Source organism: Lepisma saccharinum, chromosome 1 (assembly GCF_977018435.1).
Source record: "Lepisma saccharinum chromosome 1, izLepSacc3.1, whole genome shotgun sequence".
NCBI lineage: Eukaryota > Metazoa > Arthropoda > Insecta > Zygentoma > Lepismatidae > Lepisma > Lepisma saccharinum.
This window is the reverse complement of record NC_139229.1, coordinates 184,070,128-184,094,543: the sequence shown is the minus strand read 5'-3', so window position 1 is coordinate 184,094,543 and position 24,416 is coordinate 184,070,128. Positions and strand designations below refer to the sequence as shown.

Here is a 24,416-nt window from a genome sequence, read left to right as displayed (position 1 = left end):
ATCGTCCCACAAAGTCCTGGTGTACCCGTTGGAACAACCCCAAGGCTGCTAGAATATCTAATAGCCGAAAAATGAAGGCGACTAGCCTGATTAAATTTAATGTCACGCAGTTAAGAAATCCAACGGTGGTTGAGAGGTACAGAAGTAAACTACAAGAGGGATTCGTCGGGATGAAACCGGCAGAAGTGGAAAATGTAGATGAGAGGTGGGATAGATATAAGCTGAGGATCAGTAATGTAGCAAAGGAAATACTTGAAACACAAAAACCAGTAAAGAAAGAAACGTGGTTCGATGAGGAATGTCAAAATGTAACCAAAGAAAAGAATGATGTATATAAGAGGATGCAGCAAAGAAGTGCAACAAGGAGAGCTAGGGATGAATATCAAGAGAAAAGAAGAATTGAGAAGAGAGTCCATAGGAAAAGAAAAAGGGAATGGATGAAGCAAGAGATGAAGCAGTTGGAAAGCCTGCATGAGCAGAAGAATGTAAGACAGATGTATAAGCTGGTAAATAATACAAAAGATGTTTTTAAACCAAGGACGACAGTCTGTAGAAATGAAACAGGCGATATAATTAGTGACACTAATGAAATTTTAGAAAGGTGGAGAAGGCATTTTAATGATGTATTGAATGGCAGTGCAGATGTAGCAGGTATGCTGGAAGAAGGATTAAATGAAGAAGAGGAAGGAGAAGAGGGCATAGAAAGTCCAAAGTTAGATGAAGTATGGGAGGCAGTCAAGATATTGAAAAATAGTAAAGCACCTGGTATAGATAACTTGCAAGCAGAGCTGCTTAAGCATGGAGGCGAGAGTGTCATTAGAGGCTTGAAGGAAATAATAAACATAATCTGGAAAAAGGGACAGATGCCAAGTGAATGGAGGACGGGTATCATAGTACCTATCCACAAGAAAGGGGACATGATGGAGTGTGCAAACTATCGTGGAATTACATTGTTGAACGTTGCATATAAAGTATTTGCAAGAATTATATATAAAAGACTACTACCATATGTAGAAAAGTGCATTGGACCATATCAATGTGGGTTCAGGCCAGGGAAATCTACAATTAACCAGATATTCACCTTAAGGCAAATACTGGAGAAAACGCTGGAGTTTGGGATAGGAACGCACCATCTATTTCTTGATTTTAAATCTGCATACGATAGTATAAACAGGACCCAACTATATCTGGCAATGAAAGATCTCGGAATTCCAATAGGATTAATAAGAATGGTGAGGATAACTATGGAGGGCTCTAATAGTAAGATAAGAGTAGGAGGACAACTCTCAGAACCTGTTGAAATAGAAAATGGACTAAGACAAGGCGATGTGCTGTCCTGTTTGTTGTTTAACATTGCGTTAGAGAAGGTTATACGGGAAGCTCTGGTGCAAATTAGGGGTACCATATATTATAAGTCAATCCAGATACTTGCATATGCAGATGATGTGGACATAGTAGGAAGATCTCTACGTGCAGTGGAAGAAGCATTTCTGGCCATAGAAAGGGAAGGAAAAAAGATGGGATTGGTGGTGAATGAAGGGAAGACTAAGTACATGGCAGCAGGCAAAGCACACAGATATAATCAATCACCAACCATAACAATGGCTAATTATACCTTTGATAGAGTGGATGCCTTTATCTACCTGGGTTCTGTTGTGACATATGAAAATGATTCACAGGAGGAAGTAAAGGCACGACTTATAGCAGCGAATAGGGCCTATTATGGACTACAGAGACATTTTAAGAGCACCATATTGTCCAGAACAACTAAGTTAATACTTTACAAGACACTGATAAGACCTGTATTGACTTATGCTGCGGAAACTTGGACCAGTTCAAGGAAAGATGAAGAGTTGGTAGAGACCTTTGAAAGAAAGATATTACGAAGAATATTGGGACCAGTATGTGAGGATGGAAAATGGAGAAAGCGATTTAATAAGGAGCTCTATGACTTATATCAAGAACCAACAGTTATTGGTGTAATAAAGGCGGCTAGATTAAGATGGGCAGGCCATGAGATGCGCATGAGTGATAGTGACCCTGCAAAGAGAGTGATGCTGGATAGCCCAGGTGGACAAAGGAAACGAGGAAGGCCTAAATTAAGATGGGTGGATGGAGTGGATGAGGATGTTCGGAGGCTCCAGTATAGAAATTGGAAAGTTGTGGCGAAAGGTAGAGATAGATGGAGACAAATCACAGAGGAGGCCAAGGTTCATCAGTGGACTGTAGCGCCATAAGAAGAAGAAGAACAAGTTTCACAAACTGCTACATTCACAACAGTTGTTCAAAGTGGCATCCCCCAGCTTCGCTGCAGGCATGACATCATCGTCCCACAAAGTCCTGGTGTACCCGTTGGAACAACCCCAAGGCCGTTCGAACAATGTCACAGGCAGCGAGAATTCTTGCTAGGAGATCCTCTTCAGTCTCGACAGGTGTCTCGTACACAAGACTTCTCACATGACCCCACAAGAAGAAATCAAGTGGGGGACGCCACTTTGAACAACTGTTGTGAATGTAGCAGCTTATAAAACTTGTGCAGGTAATAAAAGTATTACATCTTCATACACCGATTTTCTAATGATACTTATATTTTCATAATGTTAATGTGTTCTGTTTCTATAATGGTGTAAACCTATTAATGGTCTCTCGAAAGGAAATATTTCCATATCATAGTTGTAGCTAGAGATTTCAGTGCCCAGGATGAGAATAGATTTTTCGCACACCCTGCATCGAATTTGTACCACCCCCCTACCTAGATGTAGCTGGCATACTTAGATATTGTAGAAATTTTATGTACTTACTCTTTTCCGTTAAATACGACGAAAAGAAAACTTAAAATTCAAGAAATGTGGCTAATAGAAGGACAGTCGGTTGTGCACCCCACATCATCTTCTGTCAAGCAGTGTGTGTTATTATTGAAATCTGCAATCTCGATTGCAAATTAAAGATAACTAGGTGGAGGGACAAAAAATTAGAAACTTTAAGAAGACATTAGTTTCCTATGAAATTAACATGTAAGTGCTATGTTTTATTCCCGACGACAGGAGGTGAGAAATGGAGGAGAAGTAACAGGTCGGTCTAATATCTGTATTCCAGACCTGGAATACCTTGGACAACCCCTTACGCAGCTACGGCTGCATTCCTTACTAGATCAATTTGCTATAATTTTAAAATCTTATCTATGACTGTAGAAGTACGATTTAACCCCATGCTGTTACCAGCCCCAAAGGGAGAAAGAGAGAGAGAGAGAGAGAGAGAGAACAAGAGATGTATGCAACATTCACACACGGGCAGACATGATTCTTTTTCTTCCTTCTTTGTATGAGTTTATCTTATTATTCTTAGTAAAGTATGTTTGGAGTCAAAACTAATTGCTTATCTTTGTTGTCATGACACAAACTCTTACCCTCGGAAAATTTTGATGAGGGAAAAATTTTAATAGAACAAGGTGGAAGGTGGGAGACCCTCCTTTCACCATGGGAATTCGTTCCCTGAATGTGACCACCTACGCTATGGAATGATCCATATAATGAAGAACGTGTCTGAATGTGAATTAAGCAAAAAAAAAAAAAAAAGGACATTTTCTCATCAAGACTGCAGTTCTAAGAAAGCCAGAACAGAGAGCAAAAATGGTGAACTGTCCCGACCAAATTGGAACATTTAGTAGCTCCCCATAAATGGTTATAAAACTAAAATTACTAAATATAGTAGACTGCAGACTTCTGCAGTCTGCCTCTCTCCAGAAGCAACACATTCATTTATGAAAAGAAAATCGAAATTCTTGCAAAATCTTAAAAATTGTCCATGTTACTTTTGTAGGTTTTTATAGGTTTGCGTTAAAAAATTTCATGGCTCGAAGGGCGGGGGGGGATGGCCCCCTTGGGTATGGGCCTGCTCTGTGTATTAACTTAGAAGGTCTTTCCTCAATCTCATCTCCTTTTCTCTTCCTGCTGTTGCTCAGGGATTTTCTCCTTAAAACCTGGTTTCGGAGAGTATCATGATTGTGCTCTTTTTCCATCGGCAAGAATGTAGTTCCATCGCCGAGTGTGTAAAGTCTGGCCTAATATGATTTACTGGTACACCTCCAGCGTTCTTCACCCGTAGATTTCAATATCTGGCCTTCTCGAAACGTATGCTTTAAGTAAACGAGAAGTGCGTTTCCTCTCTCACTCCAAACGTTTTGTATTTCCATATTGCCACACTTTATTCCACAGTACGCCAGTCACTTTATTCCCAGGAGTTCAAATTAATGTCATAACTGCAAATGAAAGAAATTGCTTCACAATTTAACAGATTTCACATTAGGTCGAACGTTATTGGCTGAAATCTATAACGAGCACTTCCTTTAGTTTCCCAAGCGTCTCGAACGAGATACCCAAATGTAACCCTCACGGTCCCAAGCGTCTCGATCGAGACGCTGTGTCAAGGTCGTAGTCATTGTCATCATAAAGTCATTTCAAGGTACCGCTGCATTTGAAGCTTGAATCAGTGGCGTGCCGACCATTCCTTTTGGGGGTACAACTTAAGTTACATTGGTCATATGATAATAATGCAAATATTTTTGTGTTCCTTACATGTCAGCAATCATTTCCATGTGCATGTCGACACTGTCATGTACTTTCTTCTTGAGGGGAGGGTGGGGGAACCAAATTTTTTGTCCAAAACTTTGGAATTTTGAGAGTTAGCCCCCTCCCCCCGCCACATATACATATACATAAATTTCATATAGTCTGAATCTCTGGTTCATTCCGCGTACAACGGTATATCACTCATCTCTCTAGGGCAATTAGTCTCCGATCTACACTCATTTAATTGAAACTGCATTTTGCTCAAAATCGGCTCGGGACCGAGAGGCTTACCAGTAAAAATGGCCTTGGGACTCAAAAGGCTGCTCTGTGCTCAATTCGTGATTGACATCCACCTGCCAGCGCACCTGGGCCTGCTGCTATCATGTGCCGCTCTGTGCGCAATTCGTGCTCGGAGATTAGTGAACCCTTATTAACATTCATCTCTGGCCAGGTTTTTTTGCGCAATTCGAGTTTGCCCTTGTTTTAGACACACCCTCCCCCACATATTTCGTAGTAGAGGGAGATTATTTCCATAACATCTTTGGCTGTTATGCATTTGAAGCTTCGGAACGAGTCGCAACTCTCGAAGCAGCTAATCAACGCAGCGAGCCGCTGACGTCATCTCAACCCAGAATCTATCGCTAAGCCCTCCGCTTAGGCTCTACACGCCCACTAGGCTCGCTAGACAGACTCGCGTAGTCCGCTGGAGATGTTCCGAAAGTAATTCTACTCTACCTCTCTATCTAAGTTTGGCCAAATAATTACTTCATGGTCTTTTTTGTGCTAAATTTACATCTGCGCCCCGTGGAAAGTGTTCTTGCTCTCTCGTAAATTTTAAATGGATTCTGGACGAGAAGTAAGAGTAGGCGCCATTATCATTCAGTCGGTTTTCCGCAATGTGAAGATCATGAATTGAAACGAAAACGTCAATAAACAGTGGACAACATCTGCTTCGCATACAGCCACGGACACTTCTGGGAGGTAACGATTTCATTAAAAGCCAACGGGATCATAATAACACAAAAGTGTCCACGACTGTGCTCAATCCAAGTAACGTCATAGTCATTGTGATTAAAATGGTTATTGGGTCGTACACGTTCTTTGGTTCAGTTTTACTAAAAACAAGAGCGTCTGTTATGGAGAAAATGGTGCAACTATACTGTTGAATACTAACGAAAACGAAGACATATCCCGCTGCTTCCTTCTTTACGGTCAAATCGGTCAAACGTCGAATGTTTTCCCGAGTGGCAACAACGCTTCACATCATTACACTACCCCTTTGCGCCAAGGCATGGATTTGGATGTATTGAAACAGGAAGGCCACCACACGAGATCGTGCTCGATTCTCATTTGTCGATCTGCAGTTTTTCCCCTAGCTCTGCGATAAGATAGACTTTTTATTAGCATCAGAGTGGAATTAGTTTTTCCTGCTGCACAGCCTTGAGAGCGTTGGATCGGAAGTGAATCCCATTGTGATACCACGATTCTGCATTCCACAAAGCATTTCTCTTCGTTATTTAATTAGGTCATTGCCCATTTGCAAAACACTTCGCTTCCTAGTGTACACGTTCTGCTATAATTCTGATTTATGTTATTGGCAATGATACCATACTACTTAACTACCTCGTAGCCGATCTCCGTGGCGGAGTGGTTATCACAACTCGCTACGACGTCAGAGGCCCCAGCTTCGGATTCCGGCCTGGTCATGGGTGTTCTCTGTGCAGTGGCGTGCGGTGACGTCGACACTTGGGCTAGCAGTCAGTGGCGTGCTCAAGGGGGGGTTGGGTTGGTGTGGGTCACACCCCTTCCCCCTTTAGGGCCCAGTATTCCTAAAAAAAAGAATGTCAATAACAGGAAAAGATTACAAAATGATGAATGAGTACTAAAAAAAGTACACGTAAACCCCACCCACATTCGAAAATAAAAAACGATTTTATTTGACTACTAAGCCAGAGATCCTGGGTTCGAATCTCAGCTTGACCTATTCTTTGTGTGTGTCCCTTCATCAATTTTATCGTATCATCTTCGCGATTAGCCAAAAGTGGCGGAAAAAAAGTAAAATAAACCAAATCGAGCAATCAATCAATGATTTGATTTCATTTTTGTTACTTAGCGTCGCTTTTTTGTCACATTTGGTTAATTGCGAAGATGATACGATAAAATTAATGGAGGAACAAACACAAAGAACACCCATGCCCAGGAAGGGGTTCGAACCCGGAACTCCTGGTGTCGTAGCGCGCTGTTATAACCACTTCCGCACAGTTGGTTGATTTGGTGTTTTAAGTCCAGTTTATGCACAGAAACAAAACAGGAAACAAAACACACTTTTTTGTAGTTTCTTAAATAATATTAATTTGACTTTTTGAGTTCTGAGATACATTTTTCATTCCAAATTATTTCATTATTCACTGCAGAGTACAACACATAGGACAAGAATGCGCACTCATCGCGGGTTCGAATCCTGGCCTGGATTGTTCATATGAGATCCCTTCATCAATTTCATCATATCATCACTCATCCTCATTTCCGCGATAACCAAATGTGGCAGAAAAGCGAAGTAAAATAAACCAAACCAACAACAATATGAACGCGCGTTCTCTTGCCCAAATAAATACATCCGTATTTATGACTGCTAGAGGCCAAGAGTAGTATATTAAAATAAAACACTACTAAAACGAGAGTGAGAGATAGCCCGAGTACATATTTGTAATTTAATCATTATATATTCCATACTTGAAAAAAAAGAGAAAGAAAGCATAACATTATTGTCTGCACATAGCACGTTCCCATTTCATAAATAATAAAACTACATCCCATATTATACATACAACGTGTAAAATGTTGTGTAAATACAGAGAACTGCAGACAATTTTACCGTGAGTTCTTTAGAGGATTTACAAAAAAATCTATGAGAAATCAATCCCCTATCTGTCCTATAGGAGATAGACTGGGGGACCTGAAAGCACGGGCTTTCAACCATTGCAGCGGGATTAGGGGACAAAGGAGGTAGAGGTAGAAACCTTCCTTTTCTTTTTGGCGGCCATTTCTACCTGGAAACTGGTCAGGCGGAAGAAGAGCGAACTAGGGTATCCAGCCAGCTTTGCCCGCGGAGAACACCGATGGACGAGAAGAGCGTGGAAAAGACAGTGTTGCATATGAGCTGTGGTGGCTTTAACAAGACAATAAATATTGTGATTTGAATATAATTCGAGATGTGAGATTGATTGATCTATCTCTGCTAGACTAGCTACTCCTCAGTGCACGTCACTGTCTTTGTGAATGTCTCTTCATCAATTCCACGCGCTGTGCTAACTACTCCGCCACAAAGGCCGGCTTTCTTCCTGGCGTTGCTGCTAACGAACTCGGTTGACTTGTGTAGAAATCAACACTGTCCTAGTGAAAAGAGTTCAGCAAAACTGATAACCTTTTGCGCCATTTTATGTGTACGTATATAAAAACGTGTTTGTGTTATTGGACTTTGTCACAAGGAAGTGCTAAACGCGTCAGTGACGGGTGTAGATCGTTTTTCATTGTGGGATCGAAAGTAAAGTACTTCTGCAAAATACCAAATTTAAAAACAAATGTGTGTGTAATGTAAGCTGACTACCTGAATGAAATGTGGTGCATTTCCATATCTTCTCTTTCGCAATCAAGGAGTCCGGGGTTCAATTTAGAGTGGGACCACAGCACGGTAGTACGAATCCTACTGTGGTCCAGACTTGTTTAGCCTATTTTAGTATAAAAATGACTTTAAACAAAATTCGCCAAATTACAACGGAACTTTGATACTATAAAACGATTTAAATGTGTTTTATCTCAGTTTATCTGCGACTTCTATTATCGTCGTCCACAAATGTGGGAATTTATTGATTGATATTCTGGTTAGGGGAAGGGGTGGGGGTTGTCGAACAAAAAAAAAATAGGGAAAGTTTAAAAGAGTAATCACTGTGACGGCCCGTGAAAGTATTGGCATCCTATTCAATTACCATTATTGTCAGTCTACAAAGAAATAGATCTAAAAATTTTCGGGCTTGCTTCTCTGGCAATGTTATAATTTTGTCTTAGAGTTTTATTGTCACGTGGTTCTCAAACTTAGCGAGACCGCAGCCCGTTAAATTGTTTTTTTGAAAGCCTTGCTCCGATCTCAACAATTTTATTCGTGAATATCTTTTTTTTATTTTTTTTAACTTTATGCATGAATTAATGTGTACCCTTGAAATTAAATATTAATAAATAAATTTTGGTATAAGCATGAATAGTTATAGTTCGATTATGTCTAGGCTTGGTAACAATATAAAATTAAGTTTAAATTAGTTGTCAATCACTGGCCAAATTGAAATTATATAGATCTCCCAAGCCAACATTATGCAATGAATTTATTAAGTGCTGATTTTATGTCCGGCACCGTGGCCGTGTGGTCTACAGGCGTAAGGCGTCAGGCGTCAGGCGTTGGGCGGCTCCGGCTGCGGAACGCGCACAGGTTTGAGTCTACTGGGAGAAGGGTAACAATTTTTCTCCTGAGATTTCGGCCTGTGTATGGGACCGGTGACCACCCACCATCGTGAGGAATTGGGGAGCTACGAATGAGTAGCGTAAGCCGATCATGTACACCTACAACGACTGGGGGTTCGTCGTGCTGACCATACGTCACCCCGTAACTGACTGGATGATTTTCCACTTCGGCAGCTGGGAGTGATCCCGGCAGTCGTTAGGTAGGCCCTGGGCTTCACGGGATGTTGAGTCACGGGTTATTATATATTATTATAAGTGCTCATTTTCATTGGCATGTTGCAGCCCCCGTCGCACTACGACGCCAGGGGTCCCGGGCTCGAATCCCGGCCAGGGCATGGATGTTTGCGAGTGGTGAGTGTTCATTCATCAATTTCATCACATCATCACTCATTCCCATCTTCGCCAAAAGTGGCACAAAAAGCGAAGTAAAATAAAGCAAATCAATCATTGGCATGTTGCATTTTGAACACTAAAAAATGTCAATTAATACTAATTTGGAAATTAATGACTATATTGTTATACTTGAAATAGTGATTACTATAGGTACATATTGTTAATTTAATTTTAACGATGGTAGTTGGAGAAAAAAATATTGAGACATTTATTCACGAAAAATTTAGACAACAATTTCTGTGAGCGGAACAGGGAAAGTGGTAGGACATCAACTTGTAGACGACACATTCACACATCAAATATTTATATATGCACAGTATGTATTTTAGTATTTGTTAGTGGGAAGTGCTGAGCAAACTAAAACGACATATTGCAGGAGAAACTCTTGCGGCCCGGTATAATCGATGTCAGATTTTGCCAGATGTACCGGTGGGCCAGTCCGGCCCTGGATACGAACTACTAAGGACCTCTACCGGGAAATCCGGGACCACTTGATTACAAAAGGTGACGACGTTATACTACTACGTCATCGGTGGGGGGGGGGGGGCGTGTAAGAGTATTACTTTCATTTATGTCTTTAATCCAGAGTTAGGTAAGTTACTAGAAAAAGTAATGCGCTACAACTACCGGTAATTTGCTTCGAAGAGTAACACATCTCTGTCACCGTTACTTGGTTATGCAACGAGAGCGATGAGTATAAGTTTAAATCATCACAATAGCATGTCTCATCCTTGCCAATAAATCCTCCAGTTCCGAATTTATAAGGCAGTACAAGTCATAGGCGCCGACTCCATGGGGCTTAGGGGGGCTCGAGAGCCCCCAAATAATTTTACTTAAGATGATCTAATGTATTATTTTTCTTCTCTTGTAAAGTTCTCTGAATTGTGCCACATGAACTTAACTTTAAATACACATTTGAAATGTTGTAGACCATTAACTTTGGGGGGCTGAGACTGCTAAACCATTTACTTTGTGGAGGGGTGGCTATGACCGGAGACAGCAAAACACACATGACTTATTACTATATACTAAGTATATAATTATTATTTACTATTATACATATTTTAATCAGAGACATAATAAATTTAGCCAAGGAATTGTTAAAGACTGTTTGGGAATTCCCTAAAAGAATGCAAATATTTAGGAATATTATTGATGTTAATGAGAAGGCTGGCCATACTGGACTGCGACCACTTTGTCCTCGTCGGTGGATGTTGAGAGCCTCCAGTATGCAATAGATCTTAAGGAACTACGAAAACCTTCTCAATTTTTTTGAGAAATTTTGTGAAGAAGATTCTACTGATGCAGCATCAAAATGTGGTGGATACCTGGAGACAATGCTTCACTTCAAGACATTTTTCTTTCTCTCCCTCTACTGCCATGTGATGGGTCCAATAGAAGAGGTAAACTGTAAGATTCAGTCTCCAAGCACTGGTGCTACAGAAGTGGAATCAAAACTGAAATACTTGATTGACATCTTTCAAGAAAAGCGAGCAGTTTTGAGCAGTTCTGGCTGAAATGCACAGAGGGCAAACCGAGCCTATAGTTGATGAGCCAGAATTGCCCCGGCAACGTCACGTCCCTAAGAGACTTGAAAATCCTGATGCTGCCAAACATCACAAGTTCTACACTCCAAAATAGTATTATAAATCAATATACACTGACGTGTGTGACACAGCAAAATCATGTGTTAAACAAGGACATGAATCTACAGGACTACAGAAAATAACAGCCCTAGAGAAAGAATGCATCTCAACTGTGAACAGTTGCACAACAAACTTTCAGCAAACGCGAGAATTCTTTCGCCAATATTTGGATGCCGATATGCTCTCCTTACACATGTCCATGCTTGGTGATATCGCCAAACAGAAGAAAATGGTTCTAACTACCATGCGGGACATAAGGAAGTTTCTTTTGGAAGACAGCACCCTCCAGGAGATTCTGCTTGAAGTTGCCAAATTCATAATGGTCCTCACGATAGTGAGGACAGCCACAGCCGAAAGGTCATTCAGTGCTATTCGCCGACTAAAGACATATTTGAGATCTACAATGAGGCAGAAGAGACTAAGCAGCTTAGCGGTACTCCAATACATCAAACTGTGATTGATAATTTGAACCTGAGACCGCTCGTTAATGAGTTAAAAAAAAAATAACCCACTGCGTAGAGCAACTTTTGCTTTATTTTTAAATCATGTTCATATGTTTTTGTTGTGTATGTCACTTTATATCTTAGTGTACATGCTATTTTTTTATTATTGCAAAATTAAATTTATAAAGTTAAATATTGTAGCAAGAACAAAAAAGTAAAACTATTTTCCTGCGATTTGTGTTAGCATTTATGTAAATAATTAAATAAAACTGTTAAATATTGTAAATATTCGTTATTTTATGGGTACGTCAACACTAAGGTTATTTGCAACCCATTACATGTCTGTTGCGGACATTAAAACACACCCATGCCCTCGCAGGAACTCGAACCCGAGACCTCTGGATCAAAGCGAGGACCACCCAACACGCTCGCCTACCGAGGCCGGTATAAAACTGTTAGGTTGGTCTCTTAATGTAAATACATACTTTTCAATAAAAATGTTAATTGTTATCTAAAAAACAAATGAGCAGACACAAAAGACATAAAGAGACTTTGAAACATTTTCTAAACGTTTATCATGTTACATTTCATTTGCATGAGGAATATAATAGCTCCTTAAAAACTGCTATACGAAGACGTAATTTTTATTTTTAAGAAAGGGAGAGAGTGAGTCATTCATTAATTTATTTCAGTGATCAGAGCCCCCCCAATAATTTTGACAAGTCGGCGCCCCTGGTACAAGTAAAGTAACGGAATGCAGTGTCATTACTAGGGGTGTGCGGGACAGAATTTCTTGTGTCGGGACGGGATCAGGACTGGAAACTTTTTAAATCCCAACATTCGAGACGGGAAAAATTCACGATTCCCCGACAAAATCGGGACGGGAAATGTTCGAAATTTCCCGAAGCACTGGAAATCTCGAGTTCTACACGTAATTTTTACTTTATGTGATTGTTTTTGCATTTCTGGTACAAAAACTAACAATTTCCGACGAGTTCTAGACATTTACAATGGAAAAACGTCGAGAATTAACAACTTTTTAAAATGACCATTCGGTATTTCCCGACTGCTCGGGATGCCGAAAAGTCTAGAAGTAATTTCCCGAAGTCCGACTTTTCGGGATCCCGCACACCCCTAGTCATTACAATGGCTCTTGTAATTTCGTTAATGTGTTACCACAGACAAATTAGTGAAATTACATTTGTCTGTGGTGTTAGTAACGTCAGTACCGGTTAAGTAACACATTACTAACGTATGTAACGCGTTATTTTACCTTACTCCTCAACTTTGCTTTAATCTTTTTGACTAGCTCATCAAATTCAAAGTTTAATTTTGGTTGTGTTACTGTACGTAACCTCTGGGTTTGAGTCCCAGGTAGGACAGAGGTGTTCCACTGCGTTTGTTATTTTATCCATTCCATCTAATTCATTCATCTCAGTCGTCACAATTAACCTGAAGGAACGTAGAATCGACATTAAATAAAATGCAAATTTGTCAATCCACACCCTGTTCCAAAATCTTTGAATATTTTCTACAATCATCACCTTCGGTATCAAGAACAACGTCAAGTTTTAAATTTTTTGTGGAAACAATAATTTTATTGATGGTGCTCAATGCGCAGTAACAATGCTCATTTTGCTTTTATTTGATGACGCACGTACTTCTGACGTCAGCATTTGTGACGCACTTCCTACGTCACTTCCAACTTGCCTCTACGAAAATAACGTCATTTCCACTTTCCAGTTATGACAACAAGTCAAACATGGCGGATCAGTGTCCGAGTCGGAACGACATTCAAGCAATTTTTAAGCGATTAAGAGCAATTGCTACTAATAAGGTACACATTTTAATTTTCTAGAAGTACGTTATATTATAGTTCATCGTTTTATGTATAGTTTGTCCGTTTTTATGACAAACTACTATTAGTTTCCAGCTAACATGTGCGCAAGAAACTTCTCTTCGGAGTTCTGCTGTTGATAATCCAATTACACTGTAGAACGTATAATAAATTGTATGTTCACATTTGGTGAGATTTAAAGTAAAGTCAAAGGTAATGTAAATAGTTTCCTTGGGTATCGTACGCAGAATAAGTACATACTGTAAATACGAAAGGAGGTCAACGAATTATTGTGACAGTAACTTGACACTGATTAAATACTGTTTCACGTGATGAAATTGTTCGTACTTCTTAAGAGTGCATTCATGTACGTGTTTTAAAGATAAACTTCCTAGTAGAATAATATGATTTGACATGTAGCTATTTCCACAAAACTATAATTCTTTGCCTTTCAAGGACAACCAAAACTCCATCCAACATGAAAACTATTCGGAAACCCTACATTAACCGGGTTATTGTTCACTGTTCATTCATAGTTGTATATCAATGAATGCATTATATTGTACGGTGTACCTGCACTAACTAAACTTGAAGTAAACAAATCAAGGTCTAAAGTTTGAATGGCGACTGTTCATCTACAGAAGTGTGTGAAATATGATATTCACCGTAGCAGTGTATTAGGATTTCACTGTAGATATATTTAATCCTGCGATAAAGCTGTCATGTTTCCCTTTGCATATTCTTACGTGATAATGCGACATTAGTAATAAGTTACAGGCGAGCAAAATAAGATTTATTAACTAGTTGAATTATCATACTGACTCAATTGTACTCTGCTCATGGCAAGGGAGCTTATCAGTCAGACCGATTTCTGATTATCAGTGTCCACAGCGAGACAGTAACTTTCTTTCTTTGCTATTATTTTTTTCAGTTCTTCATAAAAAAAATCTCGTATTTGTCATTTACAAAGTGTATACTACCTCAGTATCATGGGAAGAGGAAGATGTATTTTGGTGCAGAGTGATGTCTTAAATGGGTACTTGTTTACTATCCTTCGGACACATTTATTTATTTTTACGGAAGAAACTACTTACCGTAATAAGTTCCTGTAGGATTGTCGAACATCGGGAAGGTGTTTTGTGTGGTGTGGGAATGTTTCATACCTGAAATTCATGTTGTTTGTTGAAAATTAATTCTCCGACTAAGAATAGCGTTTGGCGCGTACACCTTCGTACGCCATCACCTTCGTACACCGTCGTGACTATCATGACGCGTTGTGATTGTGTTTTGTTCTTGTTCATTGGGTATCCAGTGTTTCGAACTGTCTGCATTTGCAACGAGAGTGAGAAGCATAACGTGTCCTGGATGTGTGGTGAAGTTTGTACCGGGTGTTGAGGATCCAGTGGGTTTTCTAATTGAACACGGGGTCGTGAAGAAAGGAAAGGAATTTCGTGTTAGTATCAGGATCTAGAAATTGGAAATAATTGCGAACCATTGGTGCGTGGTTAGGTTAGTTCAGTTAGGTTAGGATACATAGTTAAAATTTGGTGTCGTGTTAGTATCAGGATCTAGAAATTGGAAATAATTGCAAACCATTGGCGCTAACCCCACGAACCATTGGTGCATGGTTAGGTTAGTTCAGTTAGGTTAGGATACATAGTTAAAATTTGGTGTCGTGTTAGTATCAGGATCTAGAAATTGGAAATAATTGCGAACCATTGACGCTAGCCCCACGAACCATTGGCACGTGGTTAGGTTAGTTCAGTTAGATTAGGATACATAGTTAAAATTTGGTGTCGTGTTAGTATCAGGATCTAGAAATTGGAAATAATTGCGAACCATTGACGCTAGCCCCACGAACCATTGGCACGTGGTTAGGTTAGTTCAGTTAGGTTAGGATACATAGTTAAAATTTGGTGTCGTGTTAGTATCAGGATCTAGAAATTGGAAATAATTGCGAACCATTGACGCTAGCCCCACGAACCATTGGCACGTGGTTTGGTTAGTTCAGTTATGTTAGGAAACATAGTTAAAATTTGGTGTCGTGGTAGTATCAGGGATATATATAATTGGTTGTGAAACAAAAAAATTCATGAAAATTGACAGTTTCAATTCCGAAAACTAACGCTTTATTTTTGCTTATTTTGCAATTTCTAGATGTTTCCCATTTATTCAAGGACGGATAGCCGCAAGAACGATTCACGGATAGCGCGACGAAAGATTATAATTTTATTCGTAGAAGTATGCGAAAAAAAGATGAAGTTTGTTGACGGGCATTTCTTGGGTTCCAAAGGTTGAAACACTGCATAACAATTGAAAATCGAGAAACGACAAGCCCGACGCATCATTATTTACGAAGGTGTGCGCGCCATATTGTGTGTGAGGCAAGCGGAAAGGCTAGGAGAAAGAAGTACTGGTGTCGTGTTAGTATCAGGATCTAGAAATTGGAAATAATTGCGAACCATTGACGCTAGCCCCACGAACCATTGGCACGTGGTTTGGTTAGTTCAGTTATGTTAGGAAACATAGTTAAAATTTGGTGTCGTGGTAGTATCAGGGATATATATAATTGGTTGTGAAACAAAAAAATTCATGAAAATTGACAGTTTCAATTCCGAAAACTAACGCTTTATTTTTGCTTATTTTGCAATTTCTAGATGTTTCCCATTTATTCAAGGACGGATAGCCGCAAGAACGATTCACGGATAGCGCGACGAAAGATTATAATTTTATTCGTAGAAGTATGCGAAAAAAAGATGAAGTTTGTTGACGGGCATTTCTTGGGTTCCAAAGGTTGAAACACTGCATAACAATTGAAAATCGAGAAACGACAAGCCCGACGCATCATTATTTACGAAGGTGTGCGCGCCATATTGTGTGTGAGGCAAGCGGAAAGGCTAGGAGAAAGAAGTACTGGTAATGTGAAAAATTGCTCTTACTTTGATCAAAACAACGTCAATACACCTTCAGGAATGTTCCGCGAAGCAGATACGTAAGTACGAATGTCAAAAATTAGACAAAAGACAAGCACGATGCGCGATTATGTAGGAAGGTGTACTCACCATATTGTGTCTCAGGCAAGCGAAAAGGCCTGCGAGAAAGACGTACTGGTAATGTGAAAAATTGCTCTTACTTTCATCAAAACAACGCTGATACACCTTCAGGAATGTTCCGCGAAGGAGATACGCAAGTACGAATGTCAAAAATTGAGGAAACGAAAAAATTAGGTGTGTCCGAAGGATAGTAAATTTTTACCGCATTGGTAATTGTGCATTGGAGATATTTTTTTTCAAAAATACATGAATTGCCAGTCGAATAGATTACACGATGGAAGAAAATACGCCCACAAACTTTCAGAATGCTACAGAAACTCATTTCCTTAAGTGGTTTTTTTCTGTAAAAATGAAGAAATCCGTTCTGCTGAGATCGAATAGTTACCTTTTATTCTATATTTTATTCTTTTTGGAACAATTTACAATACCAGACCCCTCTCAAATTTCTTTCAAAATTCGCGTACTCACTAATTTAGACCTTCTAATCACGAATCCAAAGTTAATATTTGGCGGTCACTTATAAATTTTTTTTTTAAAAATGAAATTATGTTTTCCTAACCTAACCTTACTGTGAATGGTTCTACAAATCCAAAGTGTAACTATGTTTGCCAATCATAACGTAACCCTACCAACCAAGTGACCGCCAAATATTAACTGCAGATTCGTGATTAGAGAGTCTAAATTAGTGAGTATGTGAAATTTGAAAGAAATTGGAGAGGGGTCCGGTATTGTAAATTCATACATTCTTCTTAAGTATATATGTGATACTTTCCTTTTATATGAGATTGTGCTCATGTTTGACACTCGAGTCAGAAGTTATTAACATTGTTGTTTGTGTCCTCATTTCTTTTTTTTCCTACATGTTTCTGAAGTTTGAGGAGACATTATCTGTCGTATGTACAATTTGTTAAGATTAATGTTATAATTTGTAGCATTTTGTTCTAATGCAGTGTTTGTTTTGTACCACAGGTTTGCTTTGATTGTAATTCCAAGAATCCCACGTGGGCGAGTGTTACTTTTGGTGTGTTTATTTGTATCGATTGCTCAGCAGTGCACAGAGGTCTAGGAGTACATTTGTCATTTGTTCGATCCACCCAGCTTGACACTAATTGGACATGGCTACAGCTGAGGCAAATGCAGTTAGGAGGAAATGCAAATGCAGTAAGTGAATGTATATAAAATATTAGAGTTGCCTAAAACACTTCTTATTGTGTTTAAATAAATGCAGCAAATTTTGTGGTTGACAGGTCGGGTCGACTCACTATCATGACACCTAAGGCTGTGGGGTTTGTCCCAGCCAAGTTATGGGTGTTCCTTTGCAAGTGTCCCTTCATCAGTTTAATTTAATCATCATTCATTTTTCAGACAGAAATGTAACAAAAAAATTATTGAAAATACAAAATACATACAAGAGCAAGAAATTGTGTTTTTTGCCTCATTTTTTTTTCTGAGCAATGAAGCATTTTTATACAAAAGTATGGAATTAAATGAAAGAGCATAAACTGGACTGGACCCCCTCGAGAATTATATTGATTGTTTTTAATCGACAGATTTTGATGTTTTACGTAATATACAATTGGTTCCAGCATGCGGAAAACTCAAATTTAATGGAGATATTTGACAGTTTGTACTCACACTAGAATAGCGAAAGATCACATCAGAAATCAGCTCTAAACCTAACATTCCTAGCCTAACGATGTAAAATTATAGCTGCTTTTGTATTATATCATGTTGGGTGCTACATTCACTTGTGCGAAGCCTTTGGGCTGTTCTGCTTCGCAGTAAGGTAAGAGACTTACTTTACTTCACAACTACACATTTCCGTAAGCTAAAAACAACAGAAGCGTTCATAAGCCATGATAAATATTTCACTTTATTGAGGGGGTACAGAGGATCAAGGATACCAGATTTTTAGGCAGGGGGTGAAAAGCATACAATTTTGCAAAATTTAGAAACTTGAAATTAAATGTGAATGCTTGTACCTAGTCATATAAATTCTGTTACAAAGGTAATAATGAACTACAGGCACAGTGAGCAAGCTAATGTATTAATATTTTTATGTTATAAAGGTACAGGTCTTGCCAACACAGAGCACCAATCACTGTTCATAATGGCCATCTCTGGCCTTCACACAGGCCCGAAGTCTCTGAGGCCAGTCATCTATTGCAGCACGCACGGTCTCGAGGGAAAAATCCGCCACTGCCTTCACAAGAGAACACTTGAGACTCAAGGTTTGGGTGCCTCTTCCTACAGACCATGCCCTCCAAAATGGACCACAACCTGTAGTCCGATGGGCTGCTGGAGGCCCAATCATCCGAGCAATGAAATCCGGCACATTCCTCTGAAGCCACTCCTGTGTGGTCTTTGCTTTGTGGGCCGGTGCTGAGTCCTGCTGGAAGCTCCACGGCTCATTGTTGAACATGGTGCGGGTCAACGATTTCACAAGTGGCTCCAACATTGTCGCTTGGTACACTTTTGCAGATGTTTTCACACCATGTTCACAGAGCAGGAAGTCAGTTGTGCCATCTTACGAAACCCACAAACCATCACTGAGGCACGATGATGGCCTCTGAGGGTCCGTGGCATGAGAGGTTCCTGGGATGTCTAGGCATAAACACGGTTGTATTGACTATTGTAAGACTCGAGATTTTTTTGTCCGTGAAAAGGATCCTCCTGTGGCCACCATTTGCGTAACGCTGAAGGAGTCTTTTTGTTTTCTGCTCCCTCTGGACCTTAAGCTGTGGTGTGAGGAAGTGACCAGTACTTCGCCGATAAGTGCGGAGTCCTAGGTTACTTTGGAGCACATGCGACATCGACATTTTGTTTCCCGACAGGATTTCGTGCTGCCACTGCTTTCACGAGCTTCTGGCTCCTCACGGTGCGAGGTGTACCTTTCCTGGGGCGGTCTCAATTGTCCCTGTGTCACAGTATCTGTTAATGGTTCGATGCACGAACATCCTGCTGATATTTAGCTTTTTCAGTGTGTTGAAAATGTCCGATGGTGATTTGCCAACTTTGTGCAGTGCGATTACTGCCACACGGTTCTCGTATACACCCCACTCCATTCGACTCGCAGTGATTTTCACCTTTCCGCTACAACAGCCAAACACACATTGATACTGGTTGTTGTTTGATCCAACATTGCGAGGTTACCTTGCCATCCCTGTCTAAACTTTGTAACAGAATTTATGATATGACTAGGTAATGTGTATGCCTGAACTTATCTGTAAGATTAAAATTTTTCTGTTTTAATACCCTTTGTTGTCATTATTGTTATTGAAGCCATGTAATGGTTTTCTTAATGGGTAATGTGGTTATTAATTTTATATGAAAGTCTTGTTTTAGCAAAATGGAAAAATGTGTAGATTGTGCTAATTAACGAAGTAAATTTATAGAATTGTTCACTAACTCTCTGGCATTCCTAAACTGAAGATATAGCAATACGTGTTTTCCACCTGTTCCTTAAAGCTCAATCCATTCTTGACCATCCTTAACCAGTTTCCCTCAGGTAAATTTGTAGTATTGTTAGTATGTTATTTTACATTTCCATAATATCTTCATCTCAGAACTTGTTCTCATTTGCTTGTTTTGTCCTTGTACAGATGTCATTTTTCCGGCAACATAATTGCACATCTGCAGATTCCCAGCAGAAATATAATTCTCGAGCAGCCCAGCTCTATCGCGAGAAGTTGCATCAAATGGCAGCCCAGGCAATGCGGATACACGGTACAAAGGTATGTAGTCTGAAAATATGTTTGTTAGTGATACATTTCATACACAAGGTCAGTATTTTAAAACTAGAAATTAAACTCTGTGGTGCAACAGTCTTTGAGAGTCATCAATTGCTGAGTGGCTTTTCATTGGTTGATGTGTGGTCACGGTAATGAGCCCCATCACTGCACTTTTTCTTTTCAAGTAGTGTCGGCTTGTAATCAAGGGGTCGCAGGTTCGATACCCACTGGAGGGACATAGCAGAGTGGTTTGGATCCCACTTTAAACTGTAGGCCCAGTCCCAATTAGTCTTTCTGTGCATAAAGTTGACTTTAAATAACAAATCAATCAATGTGCAACAACATCTTCATAGCTCCTAATATTGGCTTGCTTACATTCTATTTCCTGTGAACTTATGTTTATTTAAACTATTTAGTCACCCCTTGAAATAGCAAATGTTTGCAACCCGTAAGAGTTTTAAGTATTTGGAGAGAGGGAGAGAAGTTGGTTATTTCATAAATATCACACTTTACAAGAAAAAATGTCTGTTCTTCAAACATGAATTTCACCCCTTTGTTTATTACAAGTTTTCATCACTTTCTGCATTTCCCGGGTTTGAATCCTGGTCTGGCATGGGTTTTCTTTTTGAGTGTTCCTTCATCATACCATCACTTGTCCTCATCTTCACGATCAGCCAAAAGAGGCAGAAATGCAAATTAAAAGCAATCAATCAATCATTCAATTAGTCACTCTAATTTGTGTCTAAGTGTGATCATTGAGAGTGCAGACAGAGTCAGTGCCCATACAAGCATATGGTTTAAAGGTGCATCCAAACCACTGAAATGTACACTCACTATCAAATCTAGGGCCCATGGTGACTGTGTTATCCATTATATGCTATCTTTGTTGGAGAAAGAAATTATCTTTTGCAGGAAAATGATATCAAAACACAACACTTACTAGTAAAGGTAATATTGTTTGCCATATATAATAAAATCCGTGTGTTGGAAATTTAATAGTAGCAACAGTGCTGTATATATCCCATGAAACGGAACCGGTGCTTCTTGCTTATACGACACGTTATTTTGATACCTAACCTACCTCGTAATAAATGGACTCTTCCTTCCAACACTTTGTTATTGTGCTTGTCCTTTTTTATATCCTTTTCCTGGTTTTTTGAGAGGCTATTTAGCATGTGATGCAATACAATTTTTAAGTGAATGAGTCATTCCATGCCAAATCAACACAGATATGTGCAATTTTTAACCTGACCATCTCCGATTTTCATGAAACTTGGGGAGTTGAAACTATGCATAGAACTTAGTAACTATGAAAATTTTTAGTCTCGTGCATCTTGTAATTGTTAAATTATTCAAGGTCAAAGTTAGCAGAAATTGCCCTTTTTGATCCCGCTTAGCTATACTAAATCTGCTGTAACTCCGCCCCTATTTTGCCTAGGAAGCTCAAATAAAGCGTATTGTACAGGGAATTGAACAAGCTTTCCAGTGATATCCAACAAGCCTACCTTTGTATAAAAATATAATTTTGTCACGTGACCTTGACTTTTGACCTTGAATATCTCAAAACATGTCATCACCAAAAATCGTGAAAAAAATATATTTGGTCCCTCATACCATACTCTAAAACATATAAAAAAATCATTCTGGGACTGCAATGGTATCAGAAGATACAAAATAATATGTGTAACTATGTGACTGATAAAAGCCTCATTACATGAACTATGAAGAGTCAAATGTCCCTTAACACTCCCTACAAAATGTGAAGGAGTTATCCTGGGTATAATTGGTCATGAAAGAAATAGGTTAGGCACAGGGAGATCCCTAGCCGTGTGTGTCAAGCGCAGGTCCGGCATATTGTTGACCGCCATATTGAATTCAACGCAAAAATTTCAAAGGAGAGGGGGTGATGTGATATATCAAATGAGGCTAGAATTTCACGAGAAATGAAGTGACGAAGGTTTATCCAACATATATTTAACCAGCAAAAAGTTATACACATATCTTTCACTTACGATATATGCACATTACAATGTTGTCAATGTTCCTGTGAGCACACTCGTTGACGTCTCTCACACTCGCATAGAACATTTGGCAATGTAGCATGTGCAACAACATCGCAAGCAGCAACTATGCCTTCTCTCAGATGGTCAATATCAGGGACTTTTAGTGCATGCACCATTCTCTTCAAATGTTTCTGAAGGTAAAAGTCCTCCTAAGATGTTAGATCTGGGGAATGTAAAGGCCTTTTAATAGATCCCCGTTTGCCCATCAATCTACCTAGAAAATTACCATGAAGAAATTGCGAAAATGTCCACATAGTGTGGTCACACTCTGTCCTGTTTCAAAACTCTGGAAAAGTGCCATATCCCGTAAGCAAGGGTGAAAAAACCTGTTCACTTAACAAATCCAAGAAGCCCTCACCATTTAAGGTTCCGTTGTTGAATATGGACCAACCATTTCCGTTCGCCATACATTATACCACATAATTAGCTTAACAGCAACAACCATTCCACTGAGCAAATCGCAGGTATTGCATTATATTTATTAATTTCACCGTGAACATAAAAATTAGCCTCGTCACTGAAGATTTTTTCATTCCAAAGGAAGTATCACGTAATTGTTTGAGATAATTTTTCCAATATTCTTCAATATTCAACTATTTGATGAATGTAGCTGATTAAAATCATATGCAATGGTGCATATACTTCTTTCTCTCCCAAGATGTCAGCATGATCTCGATGAGTTCCTAATACGTTAGAAGCATTCCAATGCTTTGTTTTTAACACCTCGAAAAGGACAAAATGGTTACAAGCATGCAGTAATAAATTTTTGCTGGTTACATATATGTTAGATAAACCTTCGTCACTTCATTTCTCGTGAAATTCTAGCCTCATTTGATATTTCACATCACCCCCTTTCCTTTGAAATTTTTGCGTTGAATTCAATATGGCGGTCAACAATATGCCGGACCTGCGCTTGACACACACGGCTAGGAATCTCCCTGTGCCTAACCTATTTCTTTCATGACCAATGGACATTTCCACTTTGACATGAAAAACGTTTTAAATCCATTCATTTTACGGATAATGACACAAACATGAGATGTGCAAAATATCTCGGCGATATTTGTTTTGGTTCTCGAGAAACACGCCTTCAAACACCGCTGAAATTCACCTACTACGTCACGGATTTGAAAACGTCCTCTCCACAGACAGGAGGTCCTCTGACGTCATCACTTAGAAATGCAAGAAGGCGGGGCTTCTGCTCGTCCCGTCAACTTAGCATGAGCCGCGGAAGCATGGCCGTATTTAGAGGGGGTGTTTCTAGGGTTCAACCCCCCCGAAACTTTGACATGTTGGATTAATGGAAGTTCAGAAACCAAAATCTGTAACAAATTTTCAATTTTTTTTCGAAGCATCACAAAAATTCATGGAGACAATGTTGAAACGATCGAGATAGAATTTTCATACATTGGAATTCTGAAAGTTGAGTGAAACAGGATTTATTCTCAGAATCGTAGCCCATCCGCGACCCCACCATTATCACTTCTGTTGTCATCTTTCCAGTGTTGTTCCTGCGTCACAAGGAATACAGAAGATTCCTTTATGATTGTCCCAAAATTCCCTTTCCAGCTTTTAAATTCCCTGTCCGATAAAGTCGAAAATCCCCCTTGATAGGCGTTCAAACCTAGGATCTCCAGTTTTCTAGCGCATTTAGTTCGCGATTGAGGTTACAATCCATGCACCAGGCTAAAGCCCCTATCACACGGAACTGGATTTCTAGTTAGAATGCCCTAGTTGGCGATGAACTGACTTTCTGGGTAGTAATCATAGCCGTCTGGCTGACTGCTTGACTGGTTTTGAGGAATAGGACATGTTCTAATTGCTACTAACTTCTTCGACTAGATTCTGTGGAACAGCCAATCAGACCAAAGTTTGCCCATGTGAAGATATTCTGTGAGTTTGTAAAGTAGCCTTTTTTTGTCTGTGGCTTCCGAGTGCATACAACACGAAAGGCATGTTTACAATTGAAAAAGCTAAAATATTCTTCCATACGTGTATAGTGAACGTTGTAAAGTATGTATTTTATCAGCGCCATTCTTCTCTACCTAAAACCATTTAATGCGATGCGATATTCCTCTCGGTTGGATAGTTATCGTATTTTAAAAGTGTGAAGTGATACGTTGTTTACATCTCGCGCGGCCGCCATTATTGGAACGAAAGACTATCGACA

At 39.5% G+C, this 24,416-nt stretch overlaps 1 protein-coding gene across 3 annotated transcripts in view; it reads left to right on the top strand.

Moving 5' to 3' along the window:
* The first annotated feature begins 13,285 nt into the window (after positions 1-13,285).
* ArfGAP3 (ADP-ribosylation factor GTPase activating protein 3) overlaps positions 13,286-24,416 on the top strand; it is a 50,346-nt gene continuing 39,215 nt past the window's right edge. For all 3 annotated transcript variants that reach the window (XR_014443982.1, XM_083144155.1, XM_083144163.1), the window contains exons 1-3: positions 13,286-13,399; positions 17,422-17,613; positions 20,055-20,186. Coding sequence is in view for 2 of the 3 variants with exons in the window: in XM_083144155.1 (XP_083000281.1) it covers positions 13,325-13,399; positions 17,422-17,613; positions 20,055-20,186 (399 nt within the window). In the remaining variant the exon portion in view is untranslated. The remainder of the gene's footprint in view (positions 13,400-17,421; positions 17,614-20,054; positions 20,187-24,416) is intronic.